Source organism: Rhinatrema bivittatum, chromosome 10 (assembly GCF_901001135.1).
Source record: "Rhinatrema bivittatum chromosome 10, aRhiBiv1.1, whole genome shotgun sequence".
NCBI lineage: Eukaryota > Metazoa > Chordata > Amphibia > Gymnophiona > Rhinatrematidae > Rhinatrema > Rhinatrema bivittatum.
The window spans coordinates 27,412,896-27,436,751 of record NC_042624.1 but is presented as its reverse complement, the minus strand read 5'-3'; the positions used below and the strand labels follow the sequence as shown (position 1 = coordinate 27,436,751).

General features: G+C 40.4%; 1 protein-coding gene across 7 annotated transcripts in view; it reads right to left on the bottom strand.

The window, feature by feature from the left end:
• The window catches only part of DNM3 (dynamin 3), a 694,116-nt gene that overhangs the window by 107,514 nt on the left and 562,746 nt on the right, over positions 1-23,856 (bottom strand). For all 7 annotated transcript variants that reach the window (XM_029617605.1, XM_029617606.1, XM_029617601.1 and 4 more), the window contains one exon: positions 7,920-8,084. In XM_029617605.1, coding sequence (XP_029473465.1) covers positions 7,920-8,084 — 165 coding nt within the window. The remainder of the gene's footprint in view (positions 1-7,919; positions 8,085-23,856) is intronic.

Below are 23,856 nucleotides of genomic sequence, written 5' to 3'. Positions count from 1 at the left end.
GCAGGAGGGTTTCAGTGTTGAGGTGCTTACGGAAGCCAAACTGTGTAAGGTGAAGAATGTTGTTTTCAAGGTAATCCATGAGTTGTGAGTTGACTACCTTTTCCATAATTTTGGAGATGAATGGGAGGTTTGAGATAGGATGGAAGTTTGATGGATCTTTAGGGTCTAACAGTTTTTTGAGTAGGGGTTTAACCACTGCATGCTTGAGGGTGTCTGGGATTATGCCGGTGGAGAGTGAACAATTAATGTCAGCTATCGGTTTAGCAATGGAGTTAGAGATAGATAAGAGTGTTTTAGTGGGGATGGTGTCTGTGGGATGGGTGGCGGGTTTAATCTTTTTTAGAATTGATTCAATTTCCTTAGCGGAAGTGAGGTCAAGTGAGTCGAGGGTGGCGATTGTTGGGCCATTACCGGGAGGGATGGAGTAAGGAGTGTTGAGGAATCTGAGGAGGGTATTTGCAATTTTACTATGGAAGTAGAGTGCCAATTCTTCACATTTAGTGGAGGCTTCAGAGTCTGGATGGTGGGGCGGAGCAGATTTGGTGCGATCCGCAACATAGAAAAAAAGGGCTTTGGGACGCTGAAACATGTAGTCGTGCATTTTTGATGCGTAAAAGTCTCGCTTGGACTTGAGGGTAGAGAGCCTTGTAGCAATGAAGGGCAGATTTGTAGCTAGAGGTATGTTGAGAAGGGTCCTTACGCCATGTTCTCTTTATCTTTCTGAGTTTATTTTTCATTAATTTTAACTCAGTGGTGTACCATGGTTTCAGATTTTTAGAGGAAGGGTGCATTTCACATTTAGTGATAGGGCATCGTTTGTTAGCAATGTCCATGGTAAGATTGGTCTACGAAGCTACTTAGCCAGCGAAGCGTGCACATATACATGTATATTCAGTGGCTTCGCCATGCCACTGTGTATTCATCATAACTTAATTGGATGTTATATCCAGCTAAGTTATTTAAACGGCCAGCTCTGAATATTCACTTGAGAATCACTTTACTCAAACATTCCCCAACTGCTCTCCTAAATTGTTCTGATGTTTCTCGATCCTTGGGGTTGTTCCTCATTCAAATCACTCAAATAGCATGCACAAAACATTTTTCAGGTCTATCAATAAATAAAAGGCATGGCGATGAGAGCAACAATGGCCCCCTACATCATCTGCCTGTATGTATCCATTTTTGAAACTCATTAAATGTATCCATCCATTTTTGGTCCATTAGTTAAGATTTGGCTTAGGTACATACTTGACATTTTAATGATTTGGAATGGATATGAGATTCAATGACCCAGAACCTCAATCTTTGTTTTTCGGCAGTCATTCATCCATTTTAAGTTTCTTTTCTTGACATCCAGATCTCATTCATCAACAGTCCACTATTCACCATTGATTTTTTAAACCTATTGATAAAAATACTCTATCATATGATAGCTGACATCTGTGTCCATTACGCAATAATATTTCCATAGGCCAGGTTTTTGGCCTATGGAAATGGTCATGAAGAGTTCATCAGACAAGCACAGATTATGTCCACTCACTACACTGATTGTGGTTACTCTTCTAGAGTTATAAATGTGCCTTCAAAAAAAGCTCTTTATGTCAACCGCGATCTGGTCTTTCTGAAATCTCCCTCAGGGCAGAGGAAAATGTAATTACCTATGTTTTTCCCTTCTCTGTGAGTCACATTTGTTCTTTCATCAAGCGACATTGGGATTATCTAAACCCCCATTCCACTTTTCACAAATGTCTTTAGTTCACATTTTGACATGGATGTAATTTACACAACTTCCTGGTTTCTTCAGAATTCCGGGCAACCATATAACCAATTCTGAGCAATCTAGGTCATGCCCCATGTGGACAATGTAAAGCTTGCACTTTTTCACTTATGTTGTCTAGCTTCACACATTCCACATTGGGTAGAATTTTTCTTTGCGTGCCTAATTCCTCCAGCAAAGACGTTACATATGTTATTCAATGTCCTTGCTCATATTTATATGTGGGCAAAACAACTCAAATCTATGAGCATTGTTCTTGCTTTTGTTTGCAAAGAGAAACTGCTTCCCGGTTAAACATTTGTGAGAAGCACACCCATGCCATCAATGATCTTAGATGTTTTTATTATTGAAGTTGGATGCCCTTCCCTCAGGGTGGTGATTTTCCCCATTTCCTGCTATAATGGTGAACCAGTAGATGTAGTGTACTTGGATTTCAGAAGGCGTTTTGACAAAGTTCCTCATGAGAGGCTTCTAGGAAAAAGTAAAAAGTCATGGGATAGGTGGCGATGTCCTTTCGTGAATTGCAAACTGGCTAAAAGACAGGAAAACAGAGTAGGATTCAATGGACAATTTTCTCAGTGGGAAGGGAGTGGGCAGTGGAGTACCTCAGGGATCTGTATTGGGACCCTTACTTTTCAATATATTTATAAATGATCTGGAAAGAAACACGACGAGTGAGGTAATCAAATTTGCAGATGATACAAAATTGTTCAGAGTAGTTAAATCACAAGCAGATTATGATAAATTGCAGGAAGACCTTGTGAGACTGGAAAATTGGGCATCGAAATGGCAGATGAAATTTAATGTGGATAAGTGAAAGGTGATGCATATAGGGAAAAATAACCCATGCTATAGTTACACAATGTTAGATTCCATATTAGGTGCTACCACCCAAGAAAGAGATCTAGGCGTCATAGTGGATAACACATTGAAATCGTCGGTTCAGTCTGCTGCGGCAGTCAAAAAAGCAACAGAATGACGGGAATTATTAGAAAGGGAATAATGAATAAAACGGAAAATGTCATAATCCCTCTGTATCGCTTCATGGTGAGACTGCACCTTGAATACTGTGTTCAATTCTGGTCGCCGCATCTCAAAAAAGATATAGTTGCGATGGAGAAGGTACAGAGAAGGGCGACCAAAATGATAAGGGGAATGGAACAGCTCCCCTATGAGAAAAGACTAAAGAGGTTAGGACTTTTTGGCTTGGAGAAGAGACGGCTGAGGGGGGATATGATAGAGGTGTTAAAATCATGAGAGGTCTAGATTAGTTAGATGTGAATCTGTTATTTACTCTTTCAGATAATAGAAAGACTAGGGGGGCACTCCATGAAGTTAGCATGTGGCACATTTAAAACTAATCGGAGAAAGTTCTTTTTTACTCGGTGCACAATTAAACTCTGGAATTCGTTGCCAGAGGATGTGGTTAGTGCAGTTAGTGTAGCTATGTTTAAAAAAGGATTGGATAAGTTCTTGGAGGAGAAGTCCATTACCTGCTATTAATTAAGTTGACTTAGAAAATAGCCACTGCTATTACTAACAACAGTAACATGGAATAGACTTAGTTTTTGGGTACTTGCCAGGTTTTTATGGCCTGGATTGGCCACTGTTGGAAACAGGATGCTGGGCTTGATGGACCCTTGGTCTGACCCAGTATGGCATGTTCTTAATGCGAATAAAAGTGGATTTTTGTTTTGGGCAGTATCTCTCTACATGGCCTGAATTCACTGACTGATTTGCTTTAATTTGATATGATCTTTTGACAGCCCTGATCAAATGACTATTTTCCTCTTTACTAAGTGACAGCCCAGATCATGTGACCCTAATTTGGCACATTTTTGCTATTCACTATTTAACAGTGTTCACCGGAAATCCCTGTTTGAGATAACATGCAAACCTGTCATTGTGAGATTTTGAACTGTGGTAAGTGAATTTGTTTGTTCTAATGCTAGACTGCTCATCTTTCATATTAAATTGTGTTGATATCTTATTGACCTGATGTCCTTTCTAAAATATTACACTATTTGTTTTTGTCAATTAGACCAGTTATCCCGAAAAACAGCCTGTGTTGTGGGACCAGGTAGTTGTTTGAAAATGATGCTGTGGTTTGGACACATCATAAGAAACAATAAATACTCTTACCTGAGCTGTTATAAGATGTTTGACATCATAATTTGTCAGACCATTCCTTTCTTATTATGTACTGAAGCTGATGGTTTGGTATTCTCACCGAATATTTATGCATATATTTACAATTAAAAAAAACAAGCATTCACAGGAGTAATATCCAAAAATTGCAAACTATCACCTTCGACTCAAATCCTCATTCTAAATACTATAATCATATTTTCTTATGGTGTATATAGAAGACCTATATACTTCATAAGAAAATATGATTTATAGTATTTAGATTGAGGGATTGAGTCATAGGTGACAATTTGCATTTTATGTTATATTTATATACCATCTTCTTGAATGAAGTTCAAGCCAAAGTGTTTTTTCAACAAAGAATTAAAAAACCCATAATAAAATACATATAAGAACCATATAAGTACTTTAACGGCCTAGAAAAAAAGCTTAAACCCAATTTAGATTAGCAGAGCTCCTAATCTGACTGCTCAAATACTAATATTTATTAATATTTATTATTTTATTTAAAATATTTCTATTCTGCCTATAACAATGAATTCAAAGTCAACGACAAACCTTTTGCATCAGAAAAAAATCAGCAGAACCAGGGGTCGCGATTTTAAAACTCCAGGGAAGAAGACTCAGAACCAATGTCAGGAAGTATTTCTTCATGGAGAGGGTGGTAGATGCCTGGAATGCCCTTCCAGAGGAAGTGGTGAACACCAAAATTGTGAAGGATTTCAAAGGGGCATTTGATAAACATTGTGGATCCATAAAATCTAGAGGATGTGAATGAAGAGAAGAGGCATGGGGGGTGGCTTGCGGGAATGACTGCTACTACCTGGTGATTAATACCCTTATTCAACAAACACACACACAGTTAATGCGACTCCAAAATTGCTCTATGCTTCAACGGCAAGAGAAAATGTGGAAAAAAGGATTTGCATTCACAAATAAGCGGGGGAGTAGCTTGCTTGTTGCGGCGGTTACTACCCCAAACCAAATAAGCCTGATACTTCACTTGGAATACATATCCAGCGCAGCTCACTGTTTCAACGACAGGGGGGATGAAGAAAAGATGATTTATATTCAGACAACAACCAACAAGGACTGAATTGCACAGGCTGGGTAAACAAAAAAGAGTGGGAGTAGCTTGCTTATTGCGGCGGTTCCTACCCCGAATCAATTAAGTTAGATACTTTACTTTGAAGCGGCTCCAGCACTGCTCTCTGCATCAATGGCAGAGGGGAAGGAAATTGGAACCAAAAAGTTACCAATAAGGGCCAAGAGTAACAGATAAGTATGAGAAAAATAAGTGTGAAAGCTTGCTGGGCAGACTGGATGGGCCATTTGTTCTTCTTCTGCCGTCATTTCTATGTTTTTATGTGACAATTGCAATTGACAATAGAAAGGCTGTGGAAATCACTTCCTGTCAGGCACTGATACAGCTTACATGTAGGCTGTGAAAGATGACTTCTGTCGAGCTCTGAGACAGGTTTCAGGTAGACTTTGAGGGATCACCTCCTGTCAGGCTGTAATACAGGTTACAAGGTAGGCTGAGAGGATCACCTCATGTCAGGTTCTGACACAGGTTTCAGGTTGGCTATGAGGATCACTTATGTTGGGCTCTGAAATAGGTTACAGGTAGGCTGTAAGGGATCACCTGTCAGGCTCCAATACAGCTTAGAGCAAGGGGTTCTCCAGCTTCTGGGCTCTTATAAAGTATATTATGATTAGATAAGGCTCTGTTTCTTCAGTGATCACAGTATAAAGTGGCAAAGCAAAATTACAAGAATGTAAAAATATTTTATTAAACAAATATAAATTGAAAATTTAATGGGTACACCAACAAACAGCCGCACTAAAATCATACATTATCCCAATTATAGGCCACAGTTTTACCAACACATTGGATGGCTTCTTCAGGGGATACATACAAATGAAGAATTAAAAACAAACATGCACACAAAAAAGGCTGAACACGTCTATATACATAACCAAAATTGATGGTTGCTTCAGCTGATTATTGGGGCAATCAGACAGAAAATGCTAGAACGACATCTCTTTAGGTGGAACTTTGAGTCCAAATTGGGGGAGATTTTTATTAGGTATCGGAAAAAAATAATAAAACAAACATTTACATATATAAAACAGCTCTATCCCTTCTAACCAATAAACCCTTGAATTATATTAATAATGGTCTCACCATGACCTGTTTCAAACAACATTGAATATGACTGATGCCACACTAGTAACTGCATATAAAGCCGAGCAACCTATATCAAAATTAACATAGATCAAAACATTAGTTACACAATAATCAAAAAAAGATGTAGCCAAAAAACAGATGATAAAAAAATATATATACTTATATGTCACAGTTTACCTCAAAGCGGAGACCAAGACCAGCTAAAGCGGCAAGAACGGCCATGCAAGACGCCATGCATGCATACATGATTCCCAAAAGGTTTACCGTAAATAGACGAACCAATACAATTGTAAGCATGTGACCAATGACATAATCAGGACAAACCAAAATATTAATATGCCAAAAATAACAAACCACTTACAAAAAGAACTCCATTCCACATCCACATTAAACTGTTAGGTTCAATGGTTCCCCACTCAAAGAGAAAATGGTAGGAGCGTGACAAGCCCCACAGAGAGGTGGCCAGACAGTAGCACATCATAGACCAGACACCAACGTAATATTTTCAGCCCCAATCAAAAATGATATCCTCTGTGTCCTGGAAACCGCTGCCCAAAACTTTCACTAAACCTATTGGGAAGTCTGTACCTTTAGCAGAGAGGAACTAGGGGAGAAGAGAAAGGGGCAGGTTTTTAATCCTGCACGCGCTCCTGGCGCACACAAATGTACACCCGATTTTATAACATGCGCGCGCTGCCGCACGCATGTTACAAAATCCAGGGTCGGCACGCGCAAGGGGGTGCACACTTGTGCACCTTGCACGCGCTGAGCCCTAGGGGAGCCCCGATGGCTTTCCCCGGTCCCTCCAAAGCTGCTCCAAAATCGGAGCAACCTTGGAGGGAACTTTTTTCGCTCCCCCCCACCTTCCCCTATCTAACCCACCCCCCAGTCCTACCTAAATTCCACTCCCACCTTATTTTATTTGTTACGCCTGCCTCTTGCAGGTGTATCTTGCGCGCGCCGGCCAGCTGCCGGTGCGCGAACCTTCAACACAGCCGCTGTGCCAGAGGACTCGGGACCGGCGCCACGCCCACAACCCCGCCCCTTTTTAAAAGCCCGGGGACATACGTGCGTCCCGGGGCTTGTGCGCGCCGCTGAGCCTATGCAAAATAGGCTTGGCTCGCGCAGGGGCAGGTTTTCGGGGCTACGCGCGTAACCCTTTGAAAATCTACCTCTGACTGAAACAGACTGTCTTTGTGAACTCTGCTGTAACTATCTGCAACACTGTTATCGAAAAAATAAATTGAAAGTTCTCAGGAACACCAAAATTTTGAGACAAGCCGAGCCCAAGATGTCCCCCCTCCCCCAACCCCACACTAGAGGTCCAATCCAACATCTCCATGACCTCCTACGGAAAGAACCCTGTGCCCATGCCCAGAAGATAAAAACTGAGCAGGGTTACCTTTGCATAAGTTTGCATATTAATATACCTTTTTTGTACTCTAAAAAATTAGTCATTTTACAATCTCTTATGTGTCTGGGTACATTTAATTCTTTTTCATTTTTTTCTGGGGTGTGGCAAAAGCGATTAGGGATCTGCATGGGGATGGGATCTTGGGGATGGGAGAAGGAGGAGACGGAATGCCACGGATGGGGGAGGAGAGAGGAGGATGAAAGATGAAGTGGGGAGGGAAGGAGGAAGGATAGGGAGAGTGGTGTCTGGAATCAGAAGGATGGGGAGAGGGGGAGATTCTCTCTTTAACCCACACATGAAATGTTGATAGTGAAGAGGTCCTAAGCAAGCACAATTGATTCTTCCAGGATGAGAGCAAGAGAAGCTTGAGAACATTCTTGTCTACTCACATTGTTGATCATCAGATGCATTACTGTTTTGGGGATCAGATCACGAATACATTTGTTGATGATTGCCATGTAGGAATCCACCAGATTGTGAATGGTTTCCACCTGCCTTTCCAGCTGTGGGTCCATGGAGAAGTTATCCACAGGAGTCCCATCCTCCCTGTCTGCCTGTTCAGAAACAAAATGCAAAAGGTAATGAGCGTCAGATTTGCAACTTATTTATTCCAACACACCCAGAACAGGTTTTATTTTTTAAAATGTAATCTTTATTAATTAAATCATCTGCATCAAATGAAATATCCAAGCATTCATGAAGGAAAAAAATAGAAGAAAATACTATATAATACACAAGTCATTTTTAAACCCACTCAAAAAAAAAGAAAATAGGAGTGATATGAAAAAAAAACTAAAAAAGAAAAATAAAATTAGAAAAGGAGGTAACTTTAACTTCTTAGAAAGCTCTGCTTCGCTAGCTATGATACAGCGTCTCATGTTAACTACTCCCACTTACCTAAAAGGAACATTTTCCAAGTGGGGTGGGTCAGAAAATGTATCCTTCTTATTACGATAAGTAACCACACAATGACAAGGACATTTTAAAAAGAATGTGGCCCTTTACACTGAGTGAAAGAAATTTAAAACTTGCCATTCATATTAGTCCCCCCTCACGTCTCTCAAATCTCCTTGACCCCGAAGCCTTGTACTCCCACTTGATATCAAATAGGCAAGCAACCTCACCCTCAGGTACTAGCAGAGAATATGGAATAGTACCCCCCCAATCGTGAATTGACTGCAGACTTCCCCTATATGCACACAAAATCGCTGTGGTGAACCCCCACCCCTGCATAATACAAGAATCCACCTTCTTGACAGCAAGTAAATTACCCCCTCCCCCCTTCCCCTAACTCCTGGGACTCCCTGTCCCATTCCCAAATAATCACGGAGAAAGGCATAAGTCACTCCCCTGAACTCCAGATACCGGTGTTGGGTACCTATATTTGGTTTCTCGCCATTTGGTGTGATGAATCATGAGCTCTGCAAGCTATGAACAACAATAGTCATTAAGAAGAAAACCGTGGACAACTCTGTAAAGCAGTCTCAACTCTTAGTAAACGTGGCCGGGAATTTCAACCTCCATTGTATACCACAGAACAATCAAATATCCTCAGGCTGGATCTCTGTCCCTGGTACCTCCATCGGAATAGCGCTGCAACAGTCGCCTGCCTTTCAAAGCTCTTTGCCATCGAGGTTTTTCCACGTAGGGGCCGGCTTACTTGACTTGGGCAAGATTGTTCTCTTGTCGTGGGATTTCAACTGTAAGCCCTGCATCCTTCAAGATCTCAGCTGCTTCCTCAACTGTTTTAACATGGTGAGAAATCCCCTGCATCGCGAAAAACCAGACAACTCAGGTAGAGCCATCAATATCTGACGTTAGCTGCCAGCAGTATAGATGTAATACAGCAAAATTCCTGGCACTTTCTCAGTGTAGCGGCAGCTAGGTCCGCGAAAATTGCAATCTCATGGCCTTCCCAGTGCCATGTGCATTGTTTCCGTGCAGCATTGTAAATTTTCTCCTTTTTTATTTATTTATTTATTTAACAGTTTTCTATACCGACCCTCATAGTAAATAACCATATCGGATCGGTTTACATATAACAAGGGTATAACTGGGGTAACAATTCAAATTCAAGTAAACGAAGGATAAACAATAGGTAGGAATAAGTCCGAAAGTTACAATCAACAGGGAATGAGAACTTGGAAGCTTGCCATAAGCTGGAAAGAAGATAAGGCAGAAAATAAATATAAAGTGATACAATAGAGCGTACGGGTTAAAAGCTTAAAGTTGCTTTTGTAGGAAGGAATGGTAACAAGGAACTATATCATGGGCCTTGTTTGCCATCTTTGGTCCCAGAGTTCTGTGGGCCCTTTCAATCTTAACAGAAAAGTTGGTACCAGCTTCCTCTGTGCGTTCAGAGTCTAGGAAAAATCTGGAGATTCTTTCAACAACCGAAACGCAGTCAGTGTACTCCTCTGCCTCTGGTACGCTTCTTATCCTAATATTAGAGTGCTGGCTATGATTTTCGATGTCCTCCAACTTATCCGCTAAAGACTGGCAGTGTTCTTGGAGCTGCTCCTGCGTTTTTTGCATCTCATGCCAGCTTTCACCTTTTGTGTTCAGGCAAACCTCCGCCTCGTTGAGTAGCCAGCCTATCTCCGCGGTTTCTTCATGAATTTCGGACATCAAGGTGGAGACTTCAGTTAGCATGGGGCACATTTAAAACTAATCGGAGAAAGTTCTTTTTTACTCAACGCACAATTAAACTCTGGAATTTGTTGCCAGAGAATGTGGTTCGTGCAGTTAGTATAGCTGTGTTTAAAAAAGGATTGGATAAGTTCTTGGAGGAGAAGTCCATTACCTGCTATTAAATTCACTTAGAGAATAGCCACTGCCATTAGCAATGGTTACATGGAATAGACTTAGTTTTTGGGTACTTGCCAGGTTCTTATGGCCTGGATTGGCCACTGTTGGAAACAGGATGCTGGGCTTGATGGACCCTTGGTCTGACCCAGTATGGCATTTTCTTATGTTCTTATGTAATGTCCTGCCTCAGTTCTATAAACCATTCCTGCATTTCTGCTTGGGAAGGAGGAGGGTTGTCGGTGTTGCTCGGAGCACTGTTCAGTTCTTCCAGTTCGGCAATGCAGTACTCCGGTGCCATTTTGTCCTGCACATCGTCTGGCTCTTCTCCCCCTCTCATGTAAGAGAATTTGTGGAGATCCGTAGTTTTCTTTTTTGTCGACATGTATCCACGGCTGCTTAAGTAACTTATCTGTCATGGTAGGTGAATTTGGAGCTCTCTCGCTGCATTAGGCGAGTCTTTATCCCCGGTAACGTCAGAGAGCAGAGATTTAGGCTGCGTCCATGAGGAGTGATGTCACTTCCTCTCCATTTCATATTGGTTTCTAATTAGAAAATCTTCATGCACAGCCTAATCACACTAATTCCTATTTGACAATTTTAGAGATCATCCTCTCCTATCCCATTCCTTGCAGCTTTCATCAGGAAGCACAATATGTGCAGCTTTCAGTATTTTCTTGTACTTCTCCCACATCCATTCTCAAAGAGGCCAAATATTATGGGGACCTACAATATTACGATCAGAAAGCAGAACTCACAGGAGCTATTTCCCATGGTCTTCTCTAGCTACCCACTAAATGTCTATGTATTTAGCTTACTAGCAGGAGTTTAAAAAAGGAACTGAACTCAAATCTCCCACCAGATAACATAATGCACAAACCCTTGGCCTTCACTGCCTATTTATTCATAAAAGCGAAAATGAGCTAATGGCTCTCCGTTAATGTGAGAGATCTGAGTTTAACCGAAAAGACTATGTTGGAGCATACAGCACTATGCCAACAGGATTTTCAGTCTCAAATGAGGAAATAAGGCTGAGCTGAATATTGCTTGTAATGGTACTTAAGAGCTTTCACTTCAGACCAGCAGAGCATATGAAAGACATTTTCTCTCAGTAACACTGGGGTCTGGTGGTGAAGCATGACATCTGTTCTTTCACATACAAAAAGTACTGCAACAGAGTAGACACTATAAACAAAAAATACCACTCAGCAGCTTATATAAGTATACTTTCAAAAACTCCAAGATATTATGAAGTTGTAATGAAAAACAGTGAGAACTTCATACACGGCTTAACCTTCTCACAAGATACTCATGACAGTGGGCCCCAATATAATCATGCATCTCACTGTGTTCAAATTAATTTTTCTGAAAATGTTTTGAAGCAAGTAAAAATACTTCTCTTAATCACTCTCAGTTGACTTTTCAAAGGAGTTATGCATGTAAATGTATTATACTATTGTACCAAATTTCAAAAGTCATTTATCCACGTTAACTGCACTTAACATAGGTAAAACCTATGGACAATTCAATGGAATGTATTGTAGCAATTTTCAAATGTCTACTTACATGGGTAAAGTTAATTTACACACGTAAAACCCAGTTTTAAATGTGTACATGCTTTTGAAAATCAGGCTATGTCTTTCATGTGTCAAAATAGATCACAATCAATCATAAGAAAACTCAGGAGTTATCCAAGCCGCTATATTCTCAATGCTTCAACAAAAAGTTCCAAATGATCACAAAATCCAAGAGGACCCAGTTAAATAGTCCATGAAGATCAAATGCTATATTCACGTTTTGAGACTTCTGTTCCTTCCTTAGGGGTGTGTCGCCATCTTGGAGTACATCAAGCATCCTTAAGACCTGCGCACACAGGTAATAGGTCAGCCAATCATAACAGAATATCACAGATGCCATAATTACATGAGTGTGCTATTCTAATGCCTCATTTAACCCTTCCAGTTGCAAAGCATTACAATAAGAGATCCAAAATTGCTTTCTAAAACTGAGTTTAGCTGGCTGATTATTCGGATTACAAATATCTATCTATCACAAGTCGGTGGATAGAAATAATTTACTGAGATTTGAAAGTTATCTTCCTAGACCCCTTAAAATGGGGTTACTAGTTAGTCAATTCTTTTGGATAAGAAAGCGGCATTTTTGGCTTGCGTTTTCTAGAGAGAGGGTATGCTCTCTCTCTAGAAAACAGCTCATAAACATTCAAACCTTGATGCCTTCCTTCAGTATAAACCTTGTAAAGGACAATCAGTGCACCAATCAGAGCGATAGAAGTTGCAGCAGCCATTGGCCGACATTGGCATGTTTCATCCCTCCATCCTGTATTTGCTGAGATGCCATAATTGCATGTTCAAGAGTTCATATCAGAGACCAAGTTGTACATGCATTCAGGCCAGTTACCTCGCAAGTAACAGTGAGAGAAGGAAGCCATTTGCTATGTAATTGTTTCGCTATGTGTTCTAGCAGCTTAGCAGGCTGCAGTTAGCAATCTCTGCATACATAGCAAAATATTTATTGCAAACAGGTTACTAATTGTATTTGAAAGTGCTTATATAGCGCTTATTTTGAACATACAATCATAAGCAGTGTACAGACCAATACATTATTAATACAGAACACATACAATCATACATTTTTGTGGTATATGCAATCGTTTCTCCATGCTTTAAGATATATGTGGATCAAACTACTAGAGCTATTCGTGCCCATCTCATTGAACACTGCAGTTACCTGCATACAGGTAAAATGAGTGCTCCACTCATACAACATTGTGTGGACCATAACCACGACACTGCTAAATTGTGGTGGACTGTCACTGAACAAGTGATCGGTCAGTTAAACTTAATTTCAGAGAGCAATTTTGGATTTTTGATCTTAATACTGTGCAATTGAACTGTTAGTGTACCATTCTAATGCTTCATTTATCTTTTAATTATGGCATCTGTGCTGCTCTATTATTATTGGCTAATCTATAACGTATAATGACTGCATCTTATCCTATGTGCACAGGTCTCAAACACACTTGAATGACTCCAAGATGGTGATGCACCCCTGAGGAAGGAATGGAAGTTTCAAAATGTGGGCCTAGTATTGAGACTTCAGAGACTATTTAACTCGTACTCTTGGATTTTGTGATCAGTTGGGATTTTCAGTTGGAGTATTGAGAATACAGTGCTTGGATAAGTACCGAGTTTTCTTATGACTGATCGTGATCTATTTTTGACACATGAAAGACAGAGTCTGATATTCAAAAGCATTTTGGGCTTTTGAAAATTGCTATGATACATGCCATTAAATTGTCAATAGGTTTTACCAACATTAAGTGCAGTTATTGTGAGTAAATGACTTTTGAAAATTGTTATGATAGTACATTACGTTTACATGCGTAACTCCTTTGAAAATTCACCTGACAGTGATTAAGAGAAGAATTTTTATTTGCATCAAAAGATTTTCAAAAAAATTCATTTGAATACAGTCAAACACAATTATATTGGGGCTACTATCACAAGTATCTTGTGAAAAGATTAAGCCAAGTATATTGATTACAACTTCATAAAAACATAAGAAATTGCCATGCTGGGTCAGACCAAGGGTCCATCAAGCCCAGCATCCTGTTTCCAACAGTGGCCAATTCAGGCCATAAGAACCTGGCAAGTACCCAAAAACTAAGTCTATTCCATGTTACCATTGCTAATAATAGCAGTGGCTATATTCTAAGTCAACTCAATTAATAACAGGTAATGGACTTCTTCTCCAAGAACTTATCCAATCCTTTTTTAAACACAGCTATACTAACTGCACTAACCACATCCTCTGGCAACAAATTCCAGAGTTTAATTATGAGTTGAGTGAAAAAGAACTTTCTCCGATTAGTTTTAAATGTGCCACACGCTAACTTCATGGAGTGCCCCCTAGTCTTTCTATTATCCGAAAGAGTAAATAACCGATTCACATCTACCCGTTCTAGACCTCTCATGATTTTAAACACCTCTATCATATCCCCCCTCAGTCGTCTCTTCTCCAAGCTGAAAAGTCCTAACCACTTTAGACTTTCCTCATAGGGGAGCTGTTCCATTCCCCTTATCATTTTGGTCGCCCTTCTCTGTACCTTCCCCATCGCAACTATATTTTTTTGAGATGCGGCGACCAGAATTGTACACAGTATTCAAGGTGCGGTCTCACCATGGAGCGATACAGAGGCATTATGACATTTTCCGTTTTATTCACCATTCCCTTTCTAATAATTCCCAACATTCTGTTTGCTTTTTTATCTCCCGCAGCACACTGAACCGACGATTTCAATGTGTTATTGTTATTATTTGTGATAATCGTGGGTGGATCCTTGGGCCGGTGGCAGATGACCCCGCCCCCGGGTGAAGATCCCGAGAGGGGCCACCGGTCAGGCTCAGAGTTAGGAAACAGACACACACTAGATCTTTTATTAAACTGTATAGTGAACCACCAGAGGTAGCAGGAGTGAGCTGGAAGAGCTCGGCTGGGCTGTAGACCCTCAGGCATTGGAACAGCAATCCCAGAATGGCTGAGCTGTAGAGAAACTGAATATAGGCAGAGTTTGCAGAGTTCAGGAACAGAACCTTGATGGTAACAATCACACAATAGTCTCTTGAAGCAGCCCAGAAGCTGGAATGAAGTACGCCTTCGAGGAGCGAGTCCCTGGTTCCAGGGAAAGCTCTGAGAGAAGGATGGTAACTCACTGGTGTTGTAGGCAGCAGTGACTTCCTGGTAGATGTTGTATTCGATAGCAGGTCTGGGAACGTGGGCCCTCGCGGAGCGAGTACCGGTTCCAGACTGCGACCTGAAAAACAAGAGAGAGAGCGAGGCCCCTGAGGAGCGGGTACCCCATGTAAAGTCCGAGGAGGCAGAGTAGCAAGGTATGCGGAGAGCGAATCCCATCCGCAGCGATACCTGGAGGAAGCTAGGTAAACGTAACCTTAACCTTTGCTAACTCGATTAGCTAGCAATAATGAAGACCTTAAGTATCCGGTGAGGATGACGTCATCTCAGGGGAATGCCCCAGAGGTTCGCGCCACAGCTGGTACTTGAGTTGGGGCCGCGCTGCGTACGCGCCCTTAGGCTTCAGGAGAACATGGAGGAAGGCAGCGTCTAGCCGGTCCGGGGACGCCGGAGGAGGTCGGCAAGATGACACGGTGGCAGCCAAACTTCCATCATCCAAAGAGGGAGTCGCAAAAGAGGTAAGGTGGGCGTAGTGGAGACGTCGGGCAGCGATGGTCGCAAGTTATCCACCTTGACGCCTAGATCTCTTTATTGGGTGGTAACACCTAATATGGAACCTTACATTGTGTAACTATAGCATGGGTTACTTTTTCCTATTTGCATCACCTTGCCTTTATCCACATTAAATTTCATCTGCCATTTCGATGCCCAATTTTCCAGTCTCATAAGGTCTTCCTGCAGTTTATCACAATCTGCTTGTGATTTAACCACTCTGAACAATTTTGTATCATATGCAAATTTGATTACATCACTCATCATATTTCCTTCCAGATCATTTATAAATATATTGAAAAGTAAGGATCCAAATACAGATCCCTGAGGCACTCCACTGCCCACTCCCTTCCACTGAGAAAATTGTCCATTTAATCCTACTCTCCTGTATTTTAGCCAGTTTGTAAATCTTTTCCTAGAAGCCTCTCATGAGGAACTTTGTCAAACGCCTTCTGAAAATCCAAGTACACTACATCTACCGGTTCACCTTTATCCACATGTTTATTAACTACTTCAAAAAAGTGAAGCAGATTTGTGACGCAAGACTTGCCTTGGGTAAAGCCATGCTGACTTTGTTCCATTAAATCATGTCTTTCTATATGTTCTGTGATTTTGATGTTTAGAACACTTTCCACTAATTTTCCTGGCAGTGAAGTCAGGCTAACCGGTCTGTAGTTTCCGGGATCGCCCCTGGAGCCCTTTTTAAATATTGGGGTTACATTTGCTATCCTCCAGTCTTCAGGTACAATGGATGATTTTAATGATAGGTTACAAATTTTTACTAATAGGTCTGAAATTTCATTTTTTAGTTCCTTCAGAACTCTGGGGTGTATATCATCCGGTCCAGGTGATTTACTACTCTTCAGTTTGTCAATCAGGCCTACCACATCTTCTAGGTTCACCGTGATTTGGTTCAGTCCAATTGAATCATTACCCATGAAAACCTTCTCCGGTACAGGTACCTCCCCAACATCCTCTTTAGTAAACACTGAAGCAAAGAAATCATTTAATCTTTCTGCGATGGCCTTATCTTCTCTAAGTGCCCCTTTAACCCCTCGATCATCTAACTGTTCAACTGACTCCATCACAGGCTTTCTGCTTCGAATATATTTTAAAAAAGCTTTTACTGTGAGTTTTTGCCTCTATGGCCAAATTCTTTTCAAATTCTCTCTTAGCCTGTCTTATCAAGGTCTTACATTTAAATTGCCAATGCTTATGCATTATCCTATTTTCTTCTGTTGGATCCTTATTCCAGTTTTTGAATGAAGATCTTTTGGCTAAAATAGCTTCTTTCACCACTCCTTTTAACCATGCTGGTAATTGTTTTGCCTTCTTTCCACCTTTCTTAATGTGTGGAATACATCTGGACTGTGCTTCTAGGATGGTATTTTTTTTTTTTAACAATGACCACGCCTCTTGCACACTTTCTATTTTTGTAGCTGCTCCTTTCAGTTTTTTTCTATTTTTCTCATTTTATCAAAGTTTCCCTTTTGAAAGTTTAGAATGAGAGCCATGGATTTGCTTACTGTCCCCCTTCCGGTCATTAATTCAAATTTGATCATATTATGATCACTATTGCCAAGTGGCCCCACCACCGTTACCTCTCACCAAATCCTGTGCTCCACTGAAAATTAGATGTAAAATTGCTCCCTCTCTTGTCAGTTCCTGAACCAATTGCTCCATAAAAATGTCATTTATTCCATCCAGGAACTTTATATCTCTAGCATGTACCGATGATACATTTGCCCAGTCAATATTGGGGTAAATGAAATCTCCCTTTATTACCGCACTATCAATTTGGTTAGCTTCCCTAATTTCTCTTATCACTTCTCTGTTCGTCTCACCATCTTGACCAGGTGGACGGTAGTATACCCCTATCACTATAGTCTTCCCCGACACATAAGGGATTTCTACCCATAAAGATTCAATTGTTCATTTAGTCAATTTGTTCAATTGCTCATTTGAATGCTATATTATATTTCTCCAGTTAACTATTCCTCTACCCTTCACCCCCTCTCCTATCCGCTCTTCTCTTTCCTCTTCTTCTTTCTTAGATCCACTTATTTAATCAATTGTCATATTGTAACTTTTTTCCCAATTTCACTTCCTCTTCTTCCTTTCGTTTTATGTAAACCGATGTGATGTCCATTCGAACTTCGGTATATAAAAGTGTTTAAATAAATAGTCTCATACAGGATGTTTATCCTGTTGGACTCTATGCCATCCCGGACATAAAGCGCTACACCGCCTCCCGGGTGCTCCTCTCTGTCATTGCGATATAATTTGTACCCCAGTAAAGCACTATCCCACTGGTTATCCTTCTTCCACCATGTCTCTGAGATGCCAATTAAGTCTCTGTCATCATTCACTGCTATACATTCTAATTCTCCCATCTTAGTTCTTAGACTTCTGGCATTAGCATACAAACATTTCAAAGTTTGTTTTTTGTTTGTATTTTCATTCTGCTTTTTAATTGATAGGGATAAGTTAGAATTTTCTTTAGCTCAGGTGAGTTTTTAGTTACAGGCACTTGGACAACTTTTCTTATTATTGGAACCTCACTGTCAGGATGCCCTAATTCAAATGCATCATTAGTATCCTTTGAAGATACCTCTCTCCGAACCATGCGCTTTGTTCTAGTTTAAAAGCTGCTCTATCTCCTTTTTAAAGGTTAGTGCCAGCAGTCTGGCACTAACTTGGTTAAGGTGGAGCCCATCCCTTCGGAGGAGACTCCCCCTTCCCCAAAAGGTTCCCCAGTTCCTTACAAAACTGAATCCCTCTTCCTTGCACCATCGTCTCATCCATGCATTGAGATTCCAGAGCTCTGATTGCCTCTGGGGACCTGCGGGTAGAACAGGGAGCATTTCAGAGAATGCTACCCTGGAGGTTCTGGATTTCAGCTTTGTACCTAAGAGCCTAAATTTGGCTTCCAGAACCTCCCTCCCACATTTTCCTATGTCGTTGATGCCCACATGTACCACAACAGCCGGCTCCTTCCCAGCACTGTCTAAAATCCTCCACCTTCGCACCAGGTAGGCATGTTAGCAGATGATCCTCATGCCCACCAGCCACCCAGTTGTCTACATTCCTAATAATCGAATCACCAACTATGACGGCCGAGCTAACCCTTCCCTCCTGGGCAGTAGGCCTTGGGGAGATATCCTCATTGCAAAAGTACAATGCACCACCTGGAGTACAGGTCCCTACTACAGGATCCTTTCCTGCTGCACCCGGTTGATGCTCTCCAATCATGAGATCTTCTTCCTCCAAGGCAGCACCAGGGCTGCTAGTTTGAAGTTGGGACTTAGCTACTATGTCCCTGAAGGTCTCATCTATATACTTCTCTGTCTGCCTCTGCTCCTCCAGGTCTGCCACTCTAGCCTCCAGAGATCAGACTCGTTCTCTGAGAGCCAGGAGCTCTTTGCATTGCATGCACATGTACAACTTCTCACCGGTGGGTAAAAAATCATACATGTGACACTCGATGCAAAAGACTAGGAAGCCCCCTCTTGCTGCTGGACTGAAGCTTTCATCTCAAATTTGTTCAGTTCCTATTTAAGTTTTAGGTTGCCATGGGAGCAGGAAACTGTCTAATTAATGTCCTTTAATTGTATTAGTGAATTCATTATATGTTTGGTAGTGGCCTACAGGGGAATGATCAAACTCTCAATAAGCTTGTTTTTTTTTTTTTAACGTGGTACCTTTCTATACATTAAAGGATGAGCTAGGGGTGGGGGTGGGAGGGTTGGGGAACACAAACAGTCTAACTTCAGTTAGTGAGCAGAGTGACTCACTGCTCTAATATTGGTACTTAATCAAACCAAATCACATTACCTTAACAGCTTTCCAAGGTGAGTAACTGAACTTTTCAACCTTTTTACTTAGGTATACACTGCTCCTAGCTTATTTCTAGCTTCTGGTTACTTTTTCTTTTCTTTGGTTTTAATATCAAACACTCTAACTTCTGCTTACTAGCTGCCTTACTGACTGACTATTTAAAAATACAAACAGTCTAACTTCTATTTGCTGCCTTACTATTAAAAGCACAAATACACTAAATAATATTCCCAAATAGTTAACTTTGCCCCAATACTTTTAAAAAAGAAAATGTCCTTAGAAAAAACTTACTGATTCCTTTCAGCCACCAGCAAGGTGATCCTTTCATCTCAGAAATTTCATTTTGGAGTTCCTTTAGTACCCTAGGATGCATACCATCTGGTCCAGGTGATTTGCTACTCTTTAGTTTGTCAATCTGGCCTACTACATCTTCCAGGTTCACAGTGATTTGGTTCAGTTCGTCTGAGTCATCACCCCTGAAAACCATCTCTAGAACTGGTATCTCCCCAACATCCTCATTAGTAAACATGGAAGCAAAGAATTAATTTAGTTTTTCTGCAATGGCATTATATTCCTTAAGAGCCCCTTTAACCCCTTGGTCATCTAATGGTCCAACCGATTCCCTCACGGGTTTCTTGCTTCGGATATATTTTTAAAAGTTTTTATTATGAGTTTTTGCCTCTATGGCCAACTTCATTTCAAATTTTCTCTTTGCCTGTCTTATCAATGTTTTATACTTAACTTGACAATGCTTATGTTTTATTCTATTTTCTTCAGTTGGATCCTTCTTCCAATTTTTGAAGGATTTTTTTTTACTAAAATAGCCTTTCACATCACCTTTCAACCATGCCGGCAATCGTTTTGCCTTCCTTCCACCTTTCTTAATGCATGAAATACATCTGGACTGTGGTTCTAGGATTGTATTTTTAAACAATGTCCATGCCTGTTGAACACTTTTAACCTTTGCAACTGCACCTTTCAGTTTTTTTCTATTTTCCTCATTTTATCAAAGTTTCCCTTTTGAAAGTTTAGTGTTAGAGCTTCAGATTTACTTATTGTCCCTCTTCCAGTTATTAGTTTAAATTTGATCATGTTATGATCACTATTGCCAAGTGGCCCCACCACTGTTACTTCTCCTACCAAATCGTGGGTTCCACTAAGAATTCAATTTAAAATAGCTACCTCCTCTCTTGTTGGTTCCTGAACCAATTGCTCCATGAAGCAGTCATTTATTATATCCAGGAACTCTATGTCTCTAGCAAGTCCTGATGTTACATTTACCCGGTCAATATTGGGGTAATTGAAATCTCCAAGAGCACTGGTGCAGGCAAAAACTTGTCACCACCAAAACTTGTCAGTGAATCTTGTTTTAATGTTATAATGTTCCAAAACACTTTCATTTAGAATGGCAACTCCGTAAAGCATCTGCTGAAATTTGATGCTTTACGGAGTTGCCATTCTAAATGAAAGTGTTTTGGAACATTATAACATTAAAACAAGATTCACTGACAGGTTTTGGTGGTGACAAGTTTTTGCCTGCACCAGTGCTCTTGGTTACTTGCGGATGTGCAAGGGATTGCTTCTTCTTTGTTTGGTAATTGAAATCTCCCATTATTATTGCACTGCCAAATTGGTTTGCTTTCCTGATTTCTCTTAGCATTTCATCATCTGTCTGACCATTTTGTCCAGGTGGACGGTAGTATACTCCTATCACTATACTCTTACCCAACACACATGGGATTTCTACCCATATAGATTCTACATTGCTTTTAGTCTCTTGTATGATCTTTATCCTGTTGGACTCTCTACCCTCCTGGACATAAAGTGCCACCCCCACCAAGTTGATCCTCCCTATCATTGCGATATAATTTGTACTCTGATATATTTATTTTATTTATTTATTTAAAAACTTTTCTATACCGTCGCTAAGTTATATACCATCGCAACGGTTTACAAATAGGCACACAGACTAAGGTATGTAATGTAGGTTATCGTACATTCTAACAAGTGCCAATAAAGTTCGGTTACAACTTTAGTGGCACTGTACCATTGGTTATCCTCGTTCCACCAAGTCTCTGTGATGCCAATTATGTCAATCTCATCAAATTTTCTTAGTTTTTGAAAGTATACTTATATGAGCTATAAGTGGCGTTTTCTGTTTATAATCTATTTTTTCATGATATACTCTAGCAAAGCTCCAAACTCCCAGAAACATTTTTATTTCCATTCGCAAATCCTTCTGTGAGATGGGGGAGGAATGGTTACTGGTGACATAACTAGATAACAGACTGGTTTATTCAATATCAGAGCACAGAAAAATACACGCACAAATATTGGACATATGCTAACATAAAGAAATGTCTTTTTTATTTAAAATTATTTATATCCTGTGCCCTCCAGAATGTTCAGGGTGGGTTACAAAGCCACATACACAATCATAAAATAAAAACAATAAAAATGGACATAGGCTAACAATAATTGATATCTAGGTGGAAAAGATATCACATGCAGAGAGCCTCAAATGATTGATATATTACTGACAGATGGAAACTGAAGAGTTTAGTCTGTGTTCTTGAAGGCTTACTTGAATAAAAATGTTTTCAGTGCCTGCTTGAACATTTTTGGTTCACTGATGTTCCTGATTTTGAGCAGTAGACAGTTCCAAAAGATCGGACCTGCTATGGACAAAGCAAGCTCTCATGTCTCATTTAAGCGAGCGAACTTAGAAAAAGGAACATCTAGTTAATTTGAGAAGCCAACCGGAGTTTACAGGATGGAATGTGTATTTTTAGTACAGAGAGGATCCAAGGGGTTTGTCATTTAATAAAGTATATTTAGTGACAGCAAGTTTATAAAAAGCCAATGGAGGAATAACAAAACTGGAGTAATGTGTTGTCTCATCTTTGTGCCTGTAAAGAGACGTGCAGCAGCCTTTTGAATGATGTGTAGTGATTTTAGATCACATGCAGGAAGACAAATGTAAAGGGTGTTCCAATAGTCCATGCCGGAGAAAATTAGTGACTGAAGTACTGTATGAAAGTCTTCAGAGTTAAGAAAAGGATGAAGATGATGTAGCATGTGAAGTTTCATGAAAGAGTTTCTTACAACTGTTTTGATGTGTGGACCCTTGCTGTAGTTACACGATCTTACGTTCCATATTAGGAGCTACCACCCAGGAAAAAGATCTAGGCATCATAGTGGATAATACTTTAAAATCGTCAGCTCAGTGTGCTGCAGCAGTCAAAAAAGCAAACAGAATGTTAGGAATTATTAGGAAGGGAATGGTTAATAAAACGGAAAATGTCATAATGCCTCTGTATCACTCCATGGTGAGACCACACCTTGAATACTGTGTACAATTCTGGTCGCCGCATCTCAAAAAAGATATAGTTGCGATGGAGAAGGTACAGAGAAGGGCAACCAAAATGATAAAGGGGATGGATCAGCTCCCCTATGAGGAAAAGCTGAAGAGGTTAGGCCTGTTCAGCTTGGAGAAGAGACGGCTGAGGGGGGATATGATAGAGGTCTTGAGAGGTCATGAACGAGTAAATGTGAATCTGTTATTTACACTTTCAAATACTAGAAGGACTAGGGGGCATTCCATGAAGTTAGCAAGTAGCACATTTAAGACTAATCTGAGAAAATTATTTCATTCAACGCACAATAAAACTCCGGAATTTGTTGCCAGAGGATGTGGTTAGTGCAGTTAGTGTAGCTGGGTTCAAAAAAGGTTTGGATAAGTTCTTGGAGGAGAAGTCAATTAACGGCTAATAATCAAAATTACTTAGGGAATAGCCACTGCTATTAATTGCATCAGTGGCATGGGATCTTCTTAGTGGTTGGGTAATTGCCAGGTTCTTGTGGCCTGGTTTGGCCTCTGTTGGAAACAGGATGCTGGGTTTGTTGGACCCTTGGTCTGACCCAGCATGGCAATTTCTTATGTTCTTATACAGAAGATAGGATCAAGAGCATCACCTAGATTCTATACCTGGTCTGAAATTTTGATGTTAACACCATCAAAAAAAAGATGTGAAGGGATGTTATCAATCTGATGATATAAAAGTATTAAAATGTCTATGTTACCCACAATCAGGGACAATCTATTATGTCTTAGCCAAGCACGAATAGAGAACAGACATAGTGATGCAAATTGAGTGATGAGATCCCATGTTGATTTGAATGGGAAAAAAATTGTACATCATCCACCTAAAGCTTATAATTAAATAATAAACGGGAAAGAGGCATGAGGTGAATGTTAAACAATGCAGAAGAGAGAGCCGAGCCTTGAAGCACACTGGTCACAACAGGAAACCATACAGACGATTCTTTGTTTACATGCACCTGTTGGGTGCCCTGAGAAAGGTAGGACCTGAAACAGCCATAACAGACCCAGCTATTCCAAGAGATGCCAATCTGTTC